We start from the raw sequence: 20,588 nt of genomic DNA, 5'->3' as shown, positions 1-20,588 counted from the left end.
GCGGTTGAAAGTATGACAGTCGGACAGAGTGTTTGCAGAATACATCAAATAACAAAGTGAAACAAAGTGAAAGCTGCATGTCGGTGAGCTCCCGACATGCAGCTTGAGGGAATGATATCATTGCTTTCGGAACAAAGGAAGGACGTGTACTTGTGCTATATTCCAAATAAGGAGGATAAGGAAGATTAAGAGAGGTAACTTCCTTTTTTTTGTTCTAAGGAGAGTTGTGACCTTGTCATGAAATACACTTCCGGTTTGATGTCACACTGCCAGTGTAAGTATTTTAATATCAGCGTGTCGTGCCACAATTTCGTATTGTTAGCGTTGCCTTTCCTAGCAACGTAGCACATGCACTTCCCTGAACCGCCCCACATGCGACTTCCGTCGAAGGAACCACCATGCGAACCTAAACAGGAAGACCGAACCTCAGATTTGTTCTCTCCGCCCCGGAAAGAAAAGAAAGAAATAAAGAAAGAAGGAAAGGAAGAAAGAAAGAAAGAAATAATGGAAGAAAGAAAGAAAGAAAGAAAGTAGGAAACATCTTCACTGAGGAATCCACCACCATCATCATCATCATCATCATCATCATCATCATCCTGGTTACGCCCACTGCAGGGCAAAGGCCTTTCCCATTCTTCTCCAACGACCCCGGTCATGTACTAATTGTGGCCATGTCGTCCCTGCAAACTTCTTAATCTCATCTGCCCACCTAACCTTCTGCCGCCCCCTGCTACGCTTCCCTTCCCTTGGAATCCAGTCCGTAACTCTTAATGACCATCGGTTCTCTTCCTTCCTCATTACATGTCCTGCCCATGCCCATTTCTTATTCTTGATTTCAACTAAGATGTCATTAACTCGCGTTTGTTCCCTCACCCAATCTGCTTTTTTCTTATCCCTTAACGTTAGACCCATCATTATTCATTCCATAGCTCGTTGCGTCGTCCTCAATTTAAGTAGAACCCTTTTCGTAAGCCTCCAGGTTTCTGCCCCGTAGGTGAGTACTGGTAAGATACAGTTATTAAACACGTTTCTCTTGAGGGATAACGGCAACCTGCTGTTCATGATCTGAGAATGCCTGCCAAACGACCCCTGATTATTTCCGTCTCATGATCCGGATCCGCCGTCACTACCTGCCCTAAGTAGATGTTTTCCCTTACCGCTTCCAGTGCCTCGCTACCTATTGTAAATTGCTGTTCTCTTCCGAGACTGTTAAACACTACTTTAGTTTTCCGCAGATTAATTTTTAGACCCACTCTCCTGCTTTGTCTCTCCAGGTCAGTGAGCATGCATTGCAATTGTTCCCCTGAGTTACTAAGCAAGGCAATATCATCAGCGAGTCGCAAGTCTCTAAGGTATTCTCCACTAACTCTTATCCCCAATTCTTCCCAATCCAAGTCTCTGAATACCTCCTGTAAACACGCTGTGAATAGCATTGGAGAGATCGTATCTCCCTGCCTGACGCCTTTCTTTATTAGGATTTTGTTGCTTTCTTTATGGAGGACTACGGTGGCTGTGGAGGCGCTACAGATATCTTTCAGTATTTTTACATATGGCTCGGCTACACCCTGATTTTGTAATGCCTCCATGACTGTTTTGACAGAATCAAACGCTTTCTCGTAATCAATAAAAGATATATATAAGGGTTGGTTATATTCCACACATTTCTCTATCACCTGATTGATAGTGTGAATATGGTCTATTGTTGAGTAGCCTTTACGGAATCCTGCCTGGTCCTTTGCTTGACAGAAGTCAAAGGTGTTCCTGATTCTATTTGCGATTACCTTAGTAAATAGTTTGTAGGCAACGGACAGTAAGCTGATCGGTCTATAATTCGGTCTTTGGCGCCCCCTTTCTTATGTATTAGCGTTATGTTAGCGTTCTTCAAAGATTCCGGTACGCTCGAGGTCATAAGGCATTTCGTATACAGGGTGGTCAGTTTCTCTAGAACAATCTGGCCACCATCCTTCAACAGATCTGCTGTTACCTGATCCTCCGCAGCTGCCCGCCCCCTTTGCATAGCTCCGAAGGCTTTCTTTACTTTTTCCGGCGTTACCTGTGGTATGTCGAATTTCTCTAGACTATTCTTTCTTCCATTATCGTCGTGGGTGCCACGGGTACTGTATGAATCTCTATCGAACTCCTCAGCCACTTGATATATCTCATCCATATTAGTAATGATATCGCCCGCTTTGTCTCTTAACGCATGCATCTGATTCTTGCGAATTCCTAGTTTCTTCTTCACTTCCTTTAGGCTTCCTCCCTTCCTGAGAGCATGTTCAATTCTATCCATGTTATACTTCCTTATGTCAGCTGTCTTACGCTTGTTGATGAACTTGGAAAGTTCTGCCAGTTCTATTCTAGCTGTAGGGTTAGAGGCTTTCATGCATTGGCGTTTGTTGATCAGATCTTTCGTGTCCTGCGATAGCTTACTGGTATCCTGTCTAACGGATTCACCACCGAATTTTATTGCACACTCCTTAATGGTGCCCAAAAGATTATCGTTAATTGCTTCAACACTAAGGTCCTCTTCCTGAGTTAAAGCCGAATACCTGTTCTGTAGCTTGATCTGGAATTCCTCTATTTTCCCTCTTACCGCTAACACATTGGTCGGCTTCTTATGTACCAGTTTCTTCCGTTCCATCCTCAGGTCTAGGCTAATTCGAGTTTATACCATCCTATGGTCCCTACAGCGCACCTTGCTGAGCACGTCCACATCTTGTATGATGCCAGGGTTAGCGCAGAGTATGAAGTCTATTTGATTTCTAGTCTCGCCGTTCGGGCTCCTCCACGTCCACTTTCAGCTATCGCACTTGCGGAAGATGGTATTAAATATCCGCATATTATTCTGTTCCGCAAAATCTACTAATGACTCTCCCCTGCTATTCCTAATGCCTATGCCATATTCCTCCACTGCCTTGTCTCCAGCCTACTTCTTGCCTACCTTGGCATTGAAGTCGCCCATCAGTATAGTGTATTTTGTTTTCACTCTACCCATCGCCGATCCCATGTCTTCATAGAAGCTTTCGACTTCCTGGTCATGATGACTGGATGTAGGGGCGTAGACATGTACAACCTTCATTTTGTACTTCTTATTAAGTTTCACAACAAGACCTGCCAACCTCTCGTTAATGCTATATAATTCCTGTATATTACCAGCTATATTCTTATTAATCAGGAATCTGAATCCTAGTTCTCTCTGAGGAATGGCGCACACAAATTTGGTCGAAGGAATGAAAATGTCTTGCTGGTGAAGTAGGCCGCCGATATCAAAGGAACTGGTGCATGAATCGCCATGGGTAACAGATAGGTTCGCGCAGTGGCGCCACTCTTTCCGATACTCCATACCGACTCCAGTGCAGTCATATATACAGGGTGTCCAGGTCCAAAAATATTGATTTAAGAAACAGGCGCCTTCTAAACGCTCGAAAAGACCGCTTCGAAGAATTTCTTTCTAGTCACATAACGTCAGCACTCAGTTCCTAAAGCAGTGTTGTGGTAATCACCGCCTCAGTGCCTGTTCTTGTGAGGTAGTTGGAGTGGCACTTACTTGAACCACCCGTCACAGTAATCCCTGATACGCCTAATCCGCCTCCGACACCACCTGAAACATTGAAAAAAAAAAATGCAACAGAGAAGTCAAAATAAAAGCAAGGGGTTGCTTGTCGTGCAGTGCTGGGAAAGCCTCGCTGAAGAAAGGGTTAGCAGCTGTCGGTGGTCACCTGTTTTTCGTTGGTGAAGTCTGTGACATGTTTGTATTTTTGAGTGTAAATATCGATAGCTCAACACAATTCTCTGATGAGTGCATTTTCTATATATTTATGTTAATAAATTATAAATAGGTAATTAATGAGCTCGCAACCAATGAAAGATAAATAAAATGATTTTGTTTGTTTGTGAAGTCTATAGTTACTGTGTTACGTGTGCTTGTTACGACGTAGTTGTATGCTGGGATTGCTTGACATGCAATAGTTGCTTGTTCTGCCTATACAACGTGGTTATTCGAACTTTAAGCGACTAGTGCACGAGCACGATTTTGAATTCATTTGCATTTTACTTATTATTTCATGCTCGTTTGAGCTGGTTAAAATTTGATATCTTTTGTTTCACGAAGCCCTAGAAAGAATAGTCGGGATTGCATGTGAAGCCAGACTCTGATACACACACACATCATAAAAGAAAAGAGCAAGCGAAGAGAGAGCTTGCGAAAGCGAAAAGCAGTAACATGGGATGTCACTGGCACGGGAGTTATGCAGCTGTCAAACAGGGTTTTGATGGCCTTAGCCTAATAGTCTGTAAACTCAACGCCAAGGTAAGTGTTGCTACACGTGCAACGTCCGCAGTCGTCGAGTGAGCAGTCGATTGAGTTGACCGAGTGGCGAGGGTAAAACCGTGGTGCACCGCAACAACTGCAGAAATAACGTTGGGCTCAAGGTAGACTATGCTGGTGGAGACTCGGCGAGAAATCCTGGCAGATGCAGAGTGTAGCGTCACAAGTGTTACACAGCCGAAAATCAAAGCTCCGCCCGTAGCAAGGTGTGCATAGGACGAGTGGTGGTTGAACCATTCAGACAAAAAGAGGTGGGCGCTGATAGCAGGCGTCACTTGTGCCAGTGCAATCTTTGGGAAAAAAAGGGACGGTAGGTGGTCGTTTTCGTACGGGAGCAACCCAGAGTTGCTGCTATTAACAGTCAGAGGCCAGACTCGGACTGTCGTCCACGGTCGATGGCCAGCGTAGACGAACTGAGGCAACGGCTGCCACGCGTCTGCGGCTTGCGCATGTGGACAAAAAAATATAGGCTACTGTGTAGGTGCCACTCAGACGAAGAAGGCGCTAAGAGACTACTGTATTGCTAATGAAATCAATAATTTTCTTCCAGCAGCAGCCACAAAACGCCAGTCCTGTGTCATAGCAGACACTGTAGCCACTAGCCGCAATGTATCCGTAGTGTCGGAACAAACGTGTCCGTCTGTACGAAATACGCGAACGAGACATCAGCGTAAGTAAATGTAGTCAATAACTTTAGTTTAGTATTGAGGAAAGTTGAAAGAAGGAATATCTGGCGTTTTATGCGTCTTTAAAGATGCTCACTTTTTGGAATACTGAACTGTCGATCGCGACGATCGCGTTCGGTGTCAAGTATAACTGAAACATTTCTGCGCCCGTTGATTTCGCCAAGTGGCATCGATACAATGATTTTGATTCGTTAACAGCATGAGAATATTGTACGCGGTGTGCTTGATTTATTTTCATGAAAAGGTTCCCCGTAGGTTGGGTCTGATGACCTATGCCTGGTCACTGCTTTTGCCACGTCTCTCATTTAGGTCTCTAAGCATTAGCGGGGCGTTACAGCGCAATCTTGTTTAACCAGCCGCGCGCGAACGCCAGAATTTGCATGCACAAACGCCCGCTGAGTTGGTCTAACATTATGTTCAGCAGTCCGCCCAATCCATGGCACAAGCTTTAGCAGGCTAATTAAAATTTACCGAACCTAGAAAAAACGCTCCGACGTGCTGCATTACCTTCTACATCGAAGTTGTTAACCTCTAGTTTGTCACTATTTTTCATGTCCGCGTGTGTTAGCAAATAATGTGGCCCAATTCAGACGGGAGTGCAGCGCCAGGAGCAGTGGCTCGTACCCCCGTAAGGCAAAAGCTTCAAGCACGCAACGAAGTAAATTGAAAAGTGCATACATTCTTTGGAATCACGTATACAACATACAGAACAGCATACGTTTCAATGAAGAACGAGCACGAAACAATTATCCTAACCACCTAATTGGCGATAAGGTGCTCCTCATAACAAGGCGAAGCACTTAGCGCTCCCGGCATACGTTTCCCGGTAAAGATTACCGTTGCGCAAGCGGCCGTCGTCACGGCACGGTGAATTCCAAGTACACATACAGTTTGTGTCGTCCGTCGAAATTTGGTTTCGTTAACAATAATAACGAGGTAGCAATAGTAGCTGGACTAGGTGCGAACATAGCTAAATATAATACAGGCAAGTCGTAAGTCTGACGTATTAAAAAAAAATGCCGCACAATACACATGCTATAGTACTAGCTACCCGCATTACTAAATGCAATTATAGTACAGAACAGCTCCCTGGCATCTCACAAATTTCGTTCAACAAACTATTGTAATTCAACGGATTGTAATTACCTACGTGCAGCGTGACCGAATCTACAGATATACCGGCACTCTTCTTTTGGTTGAGTCGAGTTCTCGACAAAAAGGACCACCGCGAGAGATCAGAAATTTTAGGTGGTCAAGGCAGAAGTCGTCAACTGGCTCATCTCGTAAACATCTTACATAAAAAGAAAAAAGAAAACTGATTTGAGGCGATGCACACTGATTCTCGTCCAGTACTTTACGCGCATAGCTGGGCATATTTTTATAGTGTCGCAGATACGTCGTATACGCATATGTCAAGCCGTCCTCGCTGCTCAGACAAGCGATTAACCAGGCATCGGCAAATGCTCTGCCATTCAATTACTATCTTAGCACCTGCAAGTGCAAGAGTCCTTGCCGCATGAGCGATAAGAGTGCACAAGAAGTAATTGAAAAGAAATGATTGTTATTTCTGCTGTGAGAATAGCAGTAGCCTTCACCATATTAGGGTGACTGCATCTCTTCCTTTCCTTTACATTTTCAAGTCTGATGAATATTGAAATTGAAAGAACCTCTGGATGATAAAATAGCGAAAACTGAAATAAACCTACAGAGTTCGTTATTAGCGAGATCCAGTTTGAGTGGAAAACAACCGTTGCACATTACGCAAATAAACAGACTAATCTAGCGCATCGCTTGCAGCTTCTACGCTTTGAACACGTCGAACGATACTTAATGGCATCCAATTTGCGTGCTCCGATAACTATAGGTCATATTTTAAGCATAGAGCGTATGTACGTATATGGCTAATGGATGGGCGAAAAATTTATCACTGTAATCGTTTTAGTGAAACAATTTAATTATAAGCTAAGGATGGAAGTTGGTATTTACCTGTACCACCAGCTCCTAAGGCACCGCCTGCAGCACCACCTCCTACGCTGCCACCGCCGGCTCCTAAAGCAGGGAAAGGGAAAAAAAAAAACGTCTCGTACTGCCAAAAACCCTCTGTTGAAAAAGCACACACGCACATTGGAAACAGCAAAGTACTGTGAAAGTAGGTGTCGTTAAATAGCAAAGTCAAATTGTCTGCTGCGTGAAATTATGGAGAACTACTTCGGAAAAATGCCGAAAAAATTATCATTGATATCTTTTTACGTTTTATACTTCGAGACATAACGACGTTTTAATTAGGTTTAGAATTCACGCAATCTGTACATTACGAATTATTCGTTAAATTTTTATTGCGGTATCCGTTAGGGTTTATGCCAACAAGCAAACTGAGTAGCGCTAAAACGAGAAGCATAGGCACGAGGCACACCACACGCCACGAACTTTTAACTGATTAAATTGACAAACGTTATAGTTGTGTTATGTATATCAATGCAGATGGAAACCATGACTTAGCATCCTGGCAAATACGACGCCTTTTCATGACTATACGCGAAGGCCAGCTCCTTTACAGATAGCGATAAAGCAGTGCAGACATTTGGGAGTGAAATTTTTAATATTTACTGCTTAAGTAGAACGTGTTAACTGCTCATTGGCTTTGTTAAGAAACAGGCTTCCTTGAATAGTTATGTACATGAGCTATCTTTGACTATATATGTCAGGCCTTGGTTGTCGCGCAGAATAAAAATATAAATGTACGTACGCCTCTCGAAACAAACGTGTCGAAGTTTGCCCCAGGTGTTATCTTTTTCATGGACGCATGCGTTCCCTTAGGGCTACCAACATTCCCGGTGTGACGGACGAACTAGCGCGATTTACTGCCTTAGTACCTCCATACGCTTCCCATTGACAGCCGTGCTCAGCTAAGACACCTGGTCGCTCTCCTCAGCTGCTAAGGAGGCGGTTGTGATCAACACTTCTCCCACCCGTTTCCTAAAAATATCACAGCCAGTGAACAAAGATGCACGAGTTCGAGGGGGATCGTCATGGATGCGTTCTGGAGTGGCAACATATCGAAATTCGGAATTAGAGACTCGCTGGCTAAAAGAAACAAATTTTCGTGAAAATAGAGTTCAGAATGAGTACTAGTAAACGGCAGCGTGACTCTTCTGCTCTATGTGCCTTTAAATTGGCGACGGGTGAAGTCGTGCAGGTTGCCTGACATACCTGACAGTCCTCCGGCGGTGGTGCTACTGCCGATACCTGAAAGAGGAAAACAAAAGGAAACGTGTAAATGGCTTCTATTTCAGCTTTCGCAAAATCTGTCGCGTGATATAAATATATATAGCGAGTGTTTTCATGGATGTGGCAGTTCGACAGCAACACCTGGGATGAAGGCGCACGTATGAAAAACAATGCATTCATTTTGACACTTGCGCCGTGGTCCGTTCTTCCTCAGGGAATTCTTGGTCACTCTTGGTCAGTTTCCCTGCTGAATGCCCGACCCCCGCTGATACGTTGCAAATAAAGACATAGTTTCTATCGCGACGGAGAGACCAAGATAATTTTCACCGTCAACGTCACCGTCGGCGTCGCCGTTAGGTTCCCTATATATTTAGATACATGTATAATATAACCCATGCTAGGCTATGTGACATGTGGTATACGCGGGTTACCATATTCCTACGCCATTCTATCAGTTCAGTTACTCATACCGGTTCTTACATTCCTGACAAAATTATTCCCCAGAAGTTTGGTATTGGCAGCCCACAAGGAAACGACATGAAAAAAAAAAAACCACTTCAGCGCGTGCTCTTTTTTAATCTTAGATGTTCTCAGATTGAAGTATTAAAAGTGCGAGGCAATGACAGAACTCACACCTGAAAATGGTATAACTTTATTGGCGCGGTTGTGCACTACATTCGAGGCCGGCTCACGGAAGACGTTTTAAACACACACGATACGTAAATGTGGTTTTATTACTATAAACAATGTTTTCAGAAAGTCACGGTTGGGAAATGGTCGCCTAAGCGAGCGAATCGTTCTCCCTTGCTCTACACTTGTCGCGCTATTCCCGTCTCTGCTGGGTACAAATTAGACAAGCTGGCGGTGTCAAATGCCGTAATCTGTGTTACTACAAGCATACAATAATGACTCGTAGTAGGATATTGCACGCAAGCGGTTGGGGAAGGCCACACGTAGCCTTAGTGGACGAAACCGCTTGAACGTTGCTCGGCGTGCTGTGCTGGAGGCGGTCAAGTTAGGCTAATTTGTCATTTTTTAGGCAATCGGAGAAGACGCAGCTGGTCTTCTCGACAATGTGCCTAATTGGCAGACGCCTAATTGGACAATGCGGTGGAGCTTAACGTTGTCTGAAAAATCACCGTCGGCCGGCTAATGTAAAATCAAGATTTTAGATCGTGGTTCCTCGTTTTCGCTGCTTATAGATCCTTGATGAGTAAGGCAATCTTATTCCTTGAGTAGGACTTGTTGCTGGGCGAGTTGGTTGAGATCTAATGAATACGTTGTTGGGCTAACAGGAAAATCAAGATTTAGGAGGCAAACTAAGAAACGATAGGTATCTTACTTTCTCTTCTAAGTGTTCTTATTCTTGTTAGCGCAGCAGTGCATCCAATAAATATCATTCCTTGATGGCGAGAGTACGCCACTGGTTCGTAAACAGAGGTCACTCGTTTGAAGGCGTGGAAATGACTTGTTCAGGTAGCATATCATATTTTCACATTATTGGCGCACACCGTATGGATAAGGAAAATAAACTTCACCGGCTTTGCTTTCCTTTAACTCATTCTAAAAAAAAACGCAGCCTTATCGTTAGCATCAAAATATAGATTGTTGCTTGCATTGCCCATAAATTGTATGAAAACTTAGATAATGGTCTGTTTCATGATTGCAGCAATGAGAGTTTCTTTTAAGATATGCTCCTTACCATTACCTGAATTCCACGCACCACCATTGGTTTCCCGATTGAGGTTCGTCGAAATTTTTTACGACAGAGGAATTAGCAGCATCAATCCTTTCCAAAGCTTCGAGGTGGACAGGAAGTCTGCTTTTGATCTCGCATTATATGATGTATCGCCTCACCCTTTTGGTCGGAAAGTGAGTCCAATCATTATGTTTGCTTGTCTAATAACTACTTCGACTGATTTAAACATCTGTGCCATGAAAGGTGCAATAAAATGTCCCGAGAAGCTTGAGTAATTATACCCTCCTCTATAACTTTGAGCAACTTCTAGCGCATTTGCTTACACCATTGTGCACCAGTAGCGTATGCTTTCGTTAAAAACGTAAGAGGAGTAGTTACCTGGACCACCCGTCAGAACAAACCCTGGTTGTGTTACTGCACCATAGCCACTGCCGCCTAAATGTAATTAGTGGGAAGAATTGAGAAACATGGAACCTAAAGGTGCGCTACGTTCGCTAAAACTTTCGTTTGAAGGCTGATGGCCATCATTTAGTTACCCATCTTGTTCCATGCACACTTAGTGAAACTGAAAAAAAAAAACAGACGTTCTCGAAAAAGAGTTGCGATAGAGCGAATACGTAATGGAAGAAAACAACAACCAAATAATCCACAGAGCCTGTGAAGGAGGTGAAGTGAAAGGAACCGCTCTGTGAGCCATTAATTTACGCCAGGATTCTTGGCGGCGGCGGTCTTCTTTTTCTTGATGCATATAAAGATGGCGAGTACCACCGTTTGGGGGGCATAATATGTGTTCCGACACAGCGATGAATACCCGCGACATGTTAAACAATTCCAATGGCATAAACTGTGCCTCGGGTATACTTAACAAAAAATGGCTGCTTGTTTATTCGAAAATACCAGTTTTCATTTGCATCAACAGTAAAACGTTAAAGTATTGCAATTCGGTCTATGCAAATGGCGCTCACATTCGTAAAGATGCAGGCTAACACTCGAACTTACCTGAAATCACAGAGACGCCACCTGCAGCGCCTATAACAGGAAGAAATAAACAAGCCGTAATTGTTCCACCTACCTTAAAGAAAATATTTCGTTTGAAAACTTGTGCACAGTTCGCAGATCAAGCAAAGTGAAAGTTAATGCTGCATGATTTCGGTATCGAAAGCAAAGGAAGTGTTGCGCGAACGACATTAGCCGGAAAATTCGTGGAGTGGCAAAACTCTGTGCAAAACTTTCTTGAATGGCATGTTATTCCACAGCGACACGAAAGAGATGGACAAGGTAGAACACTGAGTGAAGAAATGCGTTTGCTTTTGCTAATGAAAATAGCTCCGTTTTTTTTTTCGTTTCTGGGCGTCACCTTTACTTTGCACTACGACATTAACGTCTGAATTTTTAACCAATTGTGCCTTCAGTTAAACTACTATTGCTCGCTTTCGTTTAAACTATGGAGAGGTAGTCTTACTTAAACCACGCAACGCAGCTTCTCGTAATTCACCAGTGTCGCCGTAATCAGGACGGTGAAGTTGCAGTTTGACTCATAGTGCGAATCGGTAACGCCATAGTCGACGTACCATTGCTGGCAGTAATTGTTGCCCTTCTTCGTTTTGTATCAATTCACATCATAGAAATTCAAATTAAATAACTTTATCCGAAGATCACAATAGAAAGATGCTAATTTAGAGAGCCATGCACTAAAACCACAAAACGGCTTCACAAGGCTGACGGTCTCGTTAGCGTCGCACAGATCTAAAGAAAGATGCGTCACAAATCTGCTTTCTATATCTTTTTTCCATTTTAGATTTCTGTACAATCCATATCGCTTTCATTTGTGAAAATGGCCCTCCCCGGTTGTGGAGAACTGACGAGCCACTGCTTCTGCTTTGTTGCCTTTCCAATCGTACATTTCGCTCCTTACCACTAGATTTATGCAAATAATTTCACCGTGGTCCTGGGTTGTAAATTAGCTGCGGGACATTGTGTCATCCTGTCATAGCAGCTTGCGGCACGAGCGTCCTCTCGAGGAGCAGTAAACTTCCCTGTTGTGGCTTCGGTGATATGGCCGATAGGTACATCTCACTTCCTCTCTGTGGGGCCGGAGCTGGTGTTAATGCAAGGCATTGTGACAATATTCTTTATCAATTCATCTGAAAGCGCTTCATAACTGTGCTCTTATCCACTACACACAATTGGGAAAATTTGCATTAACAGTGTAATCGGTGCTGCTTGAAAGCGTCGTGACATCATTCAGGCACGAATAACGATGAATTTCCAGAAGGTGCAGGAGGTTCTGAGCAGTTCGAGCCATTCTGGCCTGTTCCGAATCTCAGTAGCCGCCACCGGCAGCAGTTGCCATAGAAAAAGGAGAACGCGGAACTTGGCTCCGCATGCGACGCTCTCAAAATACTTGATTTGAAGGCACCTAGTCCATCACGTAAATATACTATTCTACGCAAACTATGCGGATATTCTTGCCGAGGGACGTACCTTAGCCTCATACGCCCCCTGTTAAGGAAGCAAAGTTAAGTTGACATCAGAAGCAATTTGCCACAGTGACTTACAACATGTGGAGAACAAATATATTGAGTCAAAGAAAGCGTTTGCCTTTACCCCTACAACAACGTTTAAGTTAATTTCAGAGCATCAGTCATTGTATTCACTATTAAATTGAGTTGTCGAGTTTTAAAGCATTGCCATATTTAACCTATAATATATATATATATATATATATATATATATATATATATATATATATATATATATATATATATATATCAGTGGTGATACCTTTCTTTAAGAGGCAAGATTTAGTCACGCCATAATCAGCACACACACAGGACCCCTACCCTAATAACACCTTACCCGTTGGCACGGCCGCTTTAGTAGCCATCTTCAGAATTTTCTCATAAGCGGCTCTAAAAAAATACGGACTGTCGGTTGTTCGCGTATACATATTATTGACATCTTCCGCTGCTGTTCTGAAAGAACTTGAGCAGGTCTGGTGGTTCAGTAAGGTTGCTTCTACCAGACCAAGCCAGGTGCGATATCCATTGAACCCCGGTTTATCCCCATTAGAAACAGATCACTTGCAAACAGCCTGAATTATCTCTTAAGGGACCTAGTAGAGCTGCTGGAGCACTTTGCGTCCCCTTTTCTCTTTCCCGAGTTTAGGGAAGCACACCTGGCTCAGTTCTGGTTAACCTCCCTACCTTTCTTTTATCATATGCTCTCTCTCTGCCTCTATGGAACAAGCGACTGAAACTACGACACTCGGACAGAGTGTTTGAAAAGGGCATCAAATGTCAAAATGAAATGAGCCGGTCGATTGGCTCCCGACATGCAGCTTGAAGGAATGATATTGGCATGTGGACTTGTTTATCTTTTTCGGATGAGCGCTTTTCACCGCCTAACAAATGTTTTCGCTCAGCGCAGGACACGCTTGCATGTATCAGGAGTTTCTGAAATGTAATCGATGTCTGTTCTATCCACTGTCTGTTGTCGGCGAACACTGCGTAATCTGATTGCACGTACGCAGTACGTGAATGTACCACGTGACATCATCATTGCTTTTGGAGGGAAGGAAGGACGTGTACTTGTGCTATATCCGAGTAAGGAAAATAAGTAAGATTAAAAGAAATTACTTCGTGTCTTTTTCGTTCTGAGGAGAAATGTGAGCTTGTCACATATTAGACTACCAGCTTTGGGTCGCATTACCACTGTAAGAATTTGAATAAGAATTAGAGCGTCGGGCAACAATTTAATATTGTTAGCGTTGGCTATCCTAGCAACATAGGAAATGGACTTCCCTGAACGGCCCGACACACGACTTCCGCCAGAGGAACCGCCATACCAACCTCAACTGGAATTACGAGACCCAAAATTTGTGATCATTGCACCATGAAGAAAGAAAGAAAGAAAGAGAGAGAGAGAAAGAAAGTAAACATCGCTTCTTAGGAATGGCGAACACAGATTTGGTCTAAGGAATGAAAATATCTTTCTGCGGAAGTTGGCTGCCGAAGTAAAAGAAACTGGTGCATGAAACGCCATGGGTAACTGATAGGTTCATGCAGTGGCGCCACTCTTTCCGGTACATCATACCGGCTCCAGCGCAGCCATATATGCGGGGTGTACGGGTCCAAAAATGTTCGTTTAAGAAACAGGCTTCTTCGAAACACTCGGAATGATCGCTTCGGAGCATTTCTTTCCAGTTACGTAACGGCTGCGCTCAGTTCCTAAAGCGGTGTTCTGTTAATCTCTGCCTCAGCGCCTGCTCTTGTGAAGTAGTTGGGGTGTCACTTACTTGAACCGCCCGTCACGGTAACCTTTGATCCGGCTAATCCGCCTCCGACACCACCTGCAACATTGAAACATTGAAAGAGGACATAGAAAAGGAACGATTGTTATTTCTGCTATTATGAAAGGAGTATCCGTCACTAATAGGATAACTGCATCTCTTTCTTTTGTTTTCATTTCAGTAAAAAAAATATCCACATGAGGAAAGCCGGAAGGGGTGGAGGTTTCGAAGAGAGAGGAGAAAACAGAATGTACGAACGTGATGGTGGGAACGTTTATTGCAATTACGTCCGTTTGAAAAGAGAGACTCCAGTGTTAATTTATTCTACTGGGCAAGCATTAGGCTCGCAATAGGAAAAAAAAATCTGGTCATAGAAGAGGTCCGTTTTACGTGGAGTTCCAATTTACATTTCAACGGCATCTTTCATCGGCATCGCTAACACAAACATAGAAAAGTTCTCAGGAACCCCCGTGCCAGTATTGCCTAAGGAGGTGGGATATACGCACTCACCTGCACCACCTCCAATTGACCCGCCACCAGCTCCAAGGCTACCACCAACAGATGCTGAAACAGAGAGAGCAAACGGTTGATGAAATGATTCGGTTGATGAAGTATGCACACACTATGTGGAGGGAAGGGATACAATGATAGCACAGGTCTTTAGATAGCGAAGTGAAGCACACCAGTCGGTTAGCGCTAAATATGCACGTCAGGTCTGTGTTGGCGTTGTGAGTAGCTGCAAGAGCAGTGACGGTCATACTCGTTGCTGTAGTCATGCCAGATACAGTGCGAGCCTTGCAACAGGCTGTGACGTTCCTCACTATGCTCTTTAGCACGACGGGCAGCTGTGAAAGCTTTGACGAGAGGAAAGCATGCTCAATATTGAAATTCAAAGAGCTTCTAAATGAAAAGGAAGCGAAAAGCGAAATAAACCTACAGAGTTCGTTATTAGCTTGATTCAAGTTTGCAAGAAAGCAATCAATGCACGGTACGAAAATAAAATGGACAAACTAGGGCACGGCTTCCAAAGTCTACGCTTTTACCGTATTGAATTACACTCGCATAGCATCCAGCTCCTTTGCTTCAATAATTCGAGTTCATATTTCAAATATAGAGCCTACGTACGTAGATGGCCAATGGATGAGCGAAAGCATTTATACCTGTAATCGTTTTAGTAAAACAGTTATGGTCTAAGATTGGAAGGTGACAATCACCTGCGCCACCAGCTCCTAAGTTACCGCCTGCACCTCCTGAAAGAGAAAAAGGAAAAACTAAAGCCTTTGATGCTGTCAGAAACATTGGGTTGAAAAAGCATACTAGGACAGTGGGACAAGAAGAAATACAACGTTAGTAGGCCAGCGAAGTCGATTTGTCTGGTACGTTGTCCCTTAGGGTGGGCGCTTGCTTCGTGTTCACATACCGACTGCCTGTCACGAAAGTTGCGTTGATGGCTATTACTACCATTCTGCTAAAATTAATGCAGGCAAGGCAGCTCTACATTTAACGCCCAGTTCCCGTCTACGCTAAGCATAAATATGATGCGTTAAAAGTTCACGTGAAATATTCTCATCTGTTTTACTACAAGCCCATAATGATGATTCATCGTACGGTAGTTTATGCAAACGGTTTTGAATAGGTCTCCCCCATGCGTAGTTGGCGAAATTCCTTCAACGGTTCTCGGAATGCTATTATGGAAGCGGTCAAAACAGGCTGTCTTTGCATTTTTTAGCCAATCAAAGAAGGCGCAGCTGATTTTTCCGCCAGTCGGAACTGAAAAGATGGCTCATTCGACAGTGTGGCGGAATTTGACATTGTCTAGAAATTCTGCGTCGTTGAGCAGGCATAAAGTCGGTATTTTAGTTCACGGGCCGTATATTGTCTTTGCTTCAAGGAACCTTGATTAATGTGTTCGGTAGCAAAGTCAAACAATCCTTGTTTTTGGATGATAAAGATATGACGCAGGTTCGTTAACTTATGTCATTCGCTTCAAGACATAGGAATTAATTACTGAGCTATCAGATTTCCACATCACTGGCGCACACCGGGAGAAGAGGTGGAACGACCTTCTGCGACATAGCTTCCCTTTGATTCATTCTAAATAGACCGGTGTTTCGTTAATCTGAAAATGCATGTAAATGTTCGCTTTACCAATGAAAGCTGTGAAAATTTCAATTATTTCCTATTTTCAAATTCCAGCATTGATAGGTTTCGCTAAGATATACTCATTACCGTTACCTGAACTCAACGCACTACCACTTGATCCACTAACTCTTCCGCCGTATGCGCCACCGGACAAACATAAAGCGGGAGGAAATAGCAAATGAAAAGGCACATGGTTTTTAAGATGTTGCATTAACAAAACGGCACGTGCTGTGTGGAAATTGGTGTTATGCCCACCATTTTCAACGCTGAGGAACAAGGGATGCCTCATTATTTCTCATGGAGAAACAAACAGATGCCCAGTATTAAAGAAAGCAATCTGGCCGTGCAACAGCTTCTGTATACTGTGTTGCCTTAAAGAATAAGATTTACGTCCCTCCTTTAACAATGACCTCCATGGGCGTTCCTAATACGTAATGCGAAAGTTTTGTTGCAGTAGCCCTCCTATCATACAGATGGAAAAGCTTATTAGGAAAGTGGGATCTGCCCTCACCTGCACTACCAGCTCCAAGGCCACCGGCGGTAGATGCTAAAAAAGTGTGAAAGTGAACAATCAGCGGTGAATAAACAATTCAGTCGGAGAAGAAAACCGTCTCAGTGTGAGAAGAGGTGAGTAGTTTATTGACTGGAAAAAGGCAGAGATGTCGGCAGGAAATTAGAGTATCTGGCATGCTACCCTGGGAAAGGGAAAGGGAAGAGGAGAAGAAAGAGGGTCAGAATGGCGGATGATGATGGTGAAAGCGAGATGAAAGAACACATCACACAAGTGCTGCCATCACAAGTGCGAGTCTAGGCCCGTGGCGCATAAGAAGCGTGAAACAGCAGGCGTTGCCTCTATCGTCTGCCAACTGTCCAGCCTTGCGCCCTCCCCCCCCCCCCCCCCCCTAGCAGGTGGTCCTAAAGTGGTCTGCGGTCTAAATACTTCAAGGCAGCTGCCAGTGCCAGTCTTTTGCCCGCATACACGGGGCACACCACGATCTGCAAGTACTTGCGCGGAAGAGCGACGCCTAAACGTAGTCTGTGTATTAGGCGTGTATGAGGGCGTGGAATTACACGTGGGAGAGAAAACTGCATAGCGGGATCCAGCCTTTTAAGGCGGACGTTGCGGGCGTCTGGCCGGACCTGGTATCTTCTCGTCGCTCTGCTCATTCTGTCAGGAGGCACGCGATGTCCGGCCTAGAGAACGACAGCAAGAGGTAGATTGCTAGCCTAAGTGCTAAGGCAGCAAAGTGACATAGACAGGCGCTCTAGTGTAAAGTGCACGACGAGTTAATTTTAACACGCTGACTCGCTTTCGAGGCAGTTGTGGTCATGCTCCTTAACGTGGTCATACCAGATGCAACTCGAACATGGCAATCGGCTGTAACGCTTCCATAAAGAAAAGGAAGATAAGCTTAGATACGGTATAACTCCCCAATCTATCATTTCCATTTCATTCATGACAGACTACGGTGGGGTGTTCGTACAGGAACAGGCATGTTTGTACGGGATAATTGGAAATGGGGTTTGGGGGACATATTGGTTGTCTCGCTTCGGAGGAACCATCGCGCCAGAGCGGCAACCAGCACGGCAACGAGCTGAAAGAATAATAACGCACTGAGAAAGTGCACGCTTCATGTTTTTCAGCCTGATAATTTAGCGAGGTTTTCTTTTTGTGCTGGTTACGCTTATAATCCTGATCAAAATTTTCGCTGCAGCTTCGGCCATCTAACGTAGAACATTTAAAAAATTCAATTTCTTCTTGTTATAGTTAATGCAACTCATGACGTTTTGTAATCATTTGAAACCCCCGCGCTGTTACCTTTCTCATCTTCGACTGTAAACCCACCTGCTGTATGTACTAAATACACGATAACTTAATACCAATATGGATGCCTTTCGACAGCTGCTAAGAAAGCTGATTTCTGTGGCGTGAAAGAATCGAGCCTTGAACATTGCAAAGGGCATAGGCTCGGCGAGTAGATAGAATGCTAGCATACCATGCAGTCGAATTTCTTAAGAAAGTGGGACCTGCGCTCACCTGCACCACCTGACAGGGTTGTACCACCACCTACAAGGCTACCACCTGCAGAACAAAAAAAAAAAGAAGGGGTGGGAAGATAGGGTGACGACTTGCTGATGATTGTGTCTTGAAAATACTACGCCGATGCACGGAACGAAAACAGCCGGAAATTGAAAGAAAAGTTCGAGCACCCCACTTCTTGGAAGAACTGATTCGTACCTCTAGGAGGCAGATGAAACAGGCGTGGTACTTTCGCGCCAGAAGCGTAACACCGGCAGCACGCTAAGTTTCTGCACCAGTACGAGAAATTCGGCAACTCCTCGAAAATTCCGAGCGCAGAAACGCGTCTCTCGACATATGTCGCTTAGCAAGAAGGGAAACTGTCGCTTAGAAGAAGGGCAGGAAACAGGGGCCATGACGTTAATGACACGGCGGACCCAAGGTCATTGTCAAGCACAAAATATCCGCGTCACCGTCTGGCAACCATGGAGCAAGGGAATAAATCCACTCGCTTACGCTCGCCCGACGTTGACGTCGTAACAGCCTCATCATTCACGGGTGTCCGCTAGGGACGTGACAGTAGCGCTCGTCGGCATTTCTGTCGAGGTTTTCGGATTGAGGTTCATAGGAGTTCTTTGCTACCCAGGAATTAGCAGCGTCATTCCTTTTGAAAGCTTCGAGGTGGTCAGGAAGTCTACTTTTGATCTCGCATTATAGGATCTATCGCCTTATCCTTTTGGTCGGAAAGTGAGTCCAATCGTTATGTTTGCTTGTCTAATAACTAGTTCGAGTGATTTAAACATGTATGTGCTGCAAGGTGGCATAAAAAGTCCCGAGGAGCTTGCGTAACTATATCCCCCTCTATAAGGCTGAGGACAGCCTTATAGGCTATAAGGCTATAGGCTTAGAGGCTATAAGACAGCTTACTGTCTGTTGCCTACAAACTATTTACTAAGATAATCACAAATAGAATCAGGAACACCTTAGACTTCTGTCAAGCAAAGGACCAGGCAGGATTCCGTAAAGGCTACTCAACAATAGATCATATTCACACAATTAATCAGATGATAGAGAAATGTGCGGAATATAACCAACCCTTATATATAGCTTTCATTGATTACGAGAAAGCGTTTGATTCTGTCGAAACCTCAGCAGTCATAGAGGCATTACGGAATCAGGGTGTAGACGAGCCGTATGTAAAAATACTGAAAGATATTTATAGCGGCTCCACAGCCACCGTAGTCCTCCATAAAGCAAGCAACAAAATCCCAATAAAGAAAGGCGTCAGGCAGGGAGATACGATATCTCCAATGCTATTCACAGCGTATTTACAGGAGGTATTCAGAGACCTGGATAGGGAAGAATTGGGGATAAAAGTTAATGGAGAATAGCTTAGTAACTTGCGATTCGCTGATGATATTGTCTTGCTTATTAACTCAGGGGACCAATTGCCATGCATGCTCACTGACCTGGAGAGGCAAAGCAGAAGAGTGGGTCTAAAAATTAATCTGCAGAAAACTAAAGTAATGCTTAACAGTCTCGGAAGAGAACAGCAATTTACAATAGGCAGTGAGGCACTGGAAGTCGTAAGGGAATACATCTACTTAGGGCAGGTAGTGACGGCGGCTCCGGATCAAGAGACGGAAATAATCAGAAGAATAAGAATGGGCTGGGGTGCGCTTGGTAGGCATTCTCAGATCATGAAGAGCAGGTTGCCATTATCCCTCAAGAGAAAAGTATATAATAGCTGTGTCTTACCAGTACTCACCTACGGGGCAGAAACCTGGAGGCTTACGAAAAGGGTTCTACTCAAATTGAGGACGACGCAACGAGCTATGGAAAGAAGAATTATAGGTGTAACGTTAAGGGATAAGAAAAGAGCAGATTGGGTGAGGGAACAAACGCGAGTTAATGACATCTTAGTTGAAATCAAGAAAAAGAAATGGGCATGGGCAGGACATGTAATGAGGAGGGAAGATAACCGATGGTCATTAAGGGTTACGGACTGGATCCCAAGGGAAGGGAAGCGTAGCAGGGGGCGGCAGAAAGTTAGGTGGGCGGATGAGATTAAGAAGTTTGCAGGCATGGCATGGCCACAATTAGTACATGACCGGGGTTGTTGGAGAAGTATGGGAGAGGCCTTTGCCTTGCAGTGGGCGTAACCAGGCTGCTGCTGCTGCTGCTGCTGCTGCTGC

The 20,588-nt window shown here is 44.2% G+C and overlaps 1 protein-coding gene across 2 annotated transcripts in view; it reads right to left on the bottom strand.

Annotated features, from left to right (window-relative positions):
- LOC142588403 (uncharacterized) overlaps nt 1–20,588 on the bottom strand; it is a 151,903-nt gene that overhangs the window by 64,928 nt on the left and 66,387 nt on the right. For both annotated transcript variants that reach the window (XM_075700098.1, XM_075700097.1), the window contains exons 26-34: nt 18,412–18,456; nt 16,885–16,920; nt 15,446–15,481; nt 14,742–14,795; nt 14,238–14,291; nt 10,940–10,969; nt 8,224–8,259; nt 7,000–7,062; nt 3,548–3,601 (exon numbers count right to left, since the gene is read on the bottom strand). In XM_075700098.1, coding sequence (XP_075556213.1) covers nt 3,548–3,601; nt 7,000–7,062; nt 8,224–8,259; nt 10,940–10,969; nt 14,238–14,291; nt 14,742–14,795; nt 15,446–15,481; nt 16,885–16,920; nt 18,412–18,456 — 408 coding nt within the window. The remainder of the gene's footprint in view (nt 1–3,547; nt 3,602–6,999; nt 7,063–8,223; nt 8,260–10,939; nt 10,970–14,237; nt 14,292–14,741; nt 14,796–15,445; nt 15,482–16,884; nt 16,921–18,411; nt 18,457–20,588) is intronic.

The sequence above is a fragment of the Dermacentor variabilis genome, chromosome 7 (genome assembly GCF_050947875.1).
Source record: "Dermacentor variabilis isolate Ectoservices chromosome 7, ASM5094787v1, whole genome shotgun sequence".
In the NCBI taxonomy this organism is placed as follows: domain Eukaryota; kingdom Metazoa; phylum Arthropoda; class Arachnida; order Ixodida; family Ixodidae; genus Dermacentor; species Dermacentor variabilis.
Note: the sequence above shows the minus strand (reverse complement) of the source record. Positions and strands in the feature narration are given on the sequence as shown.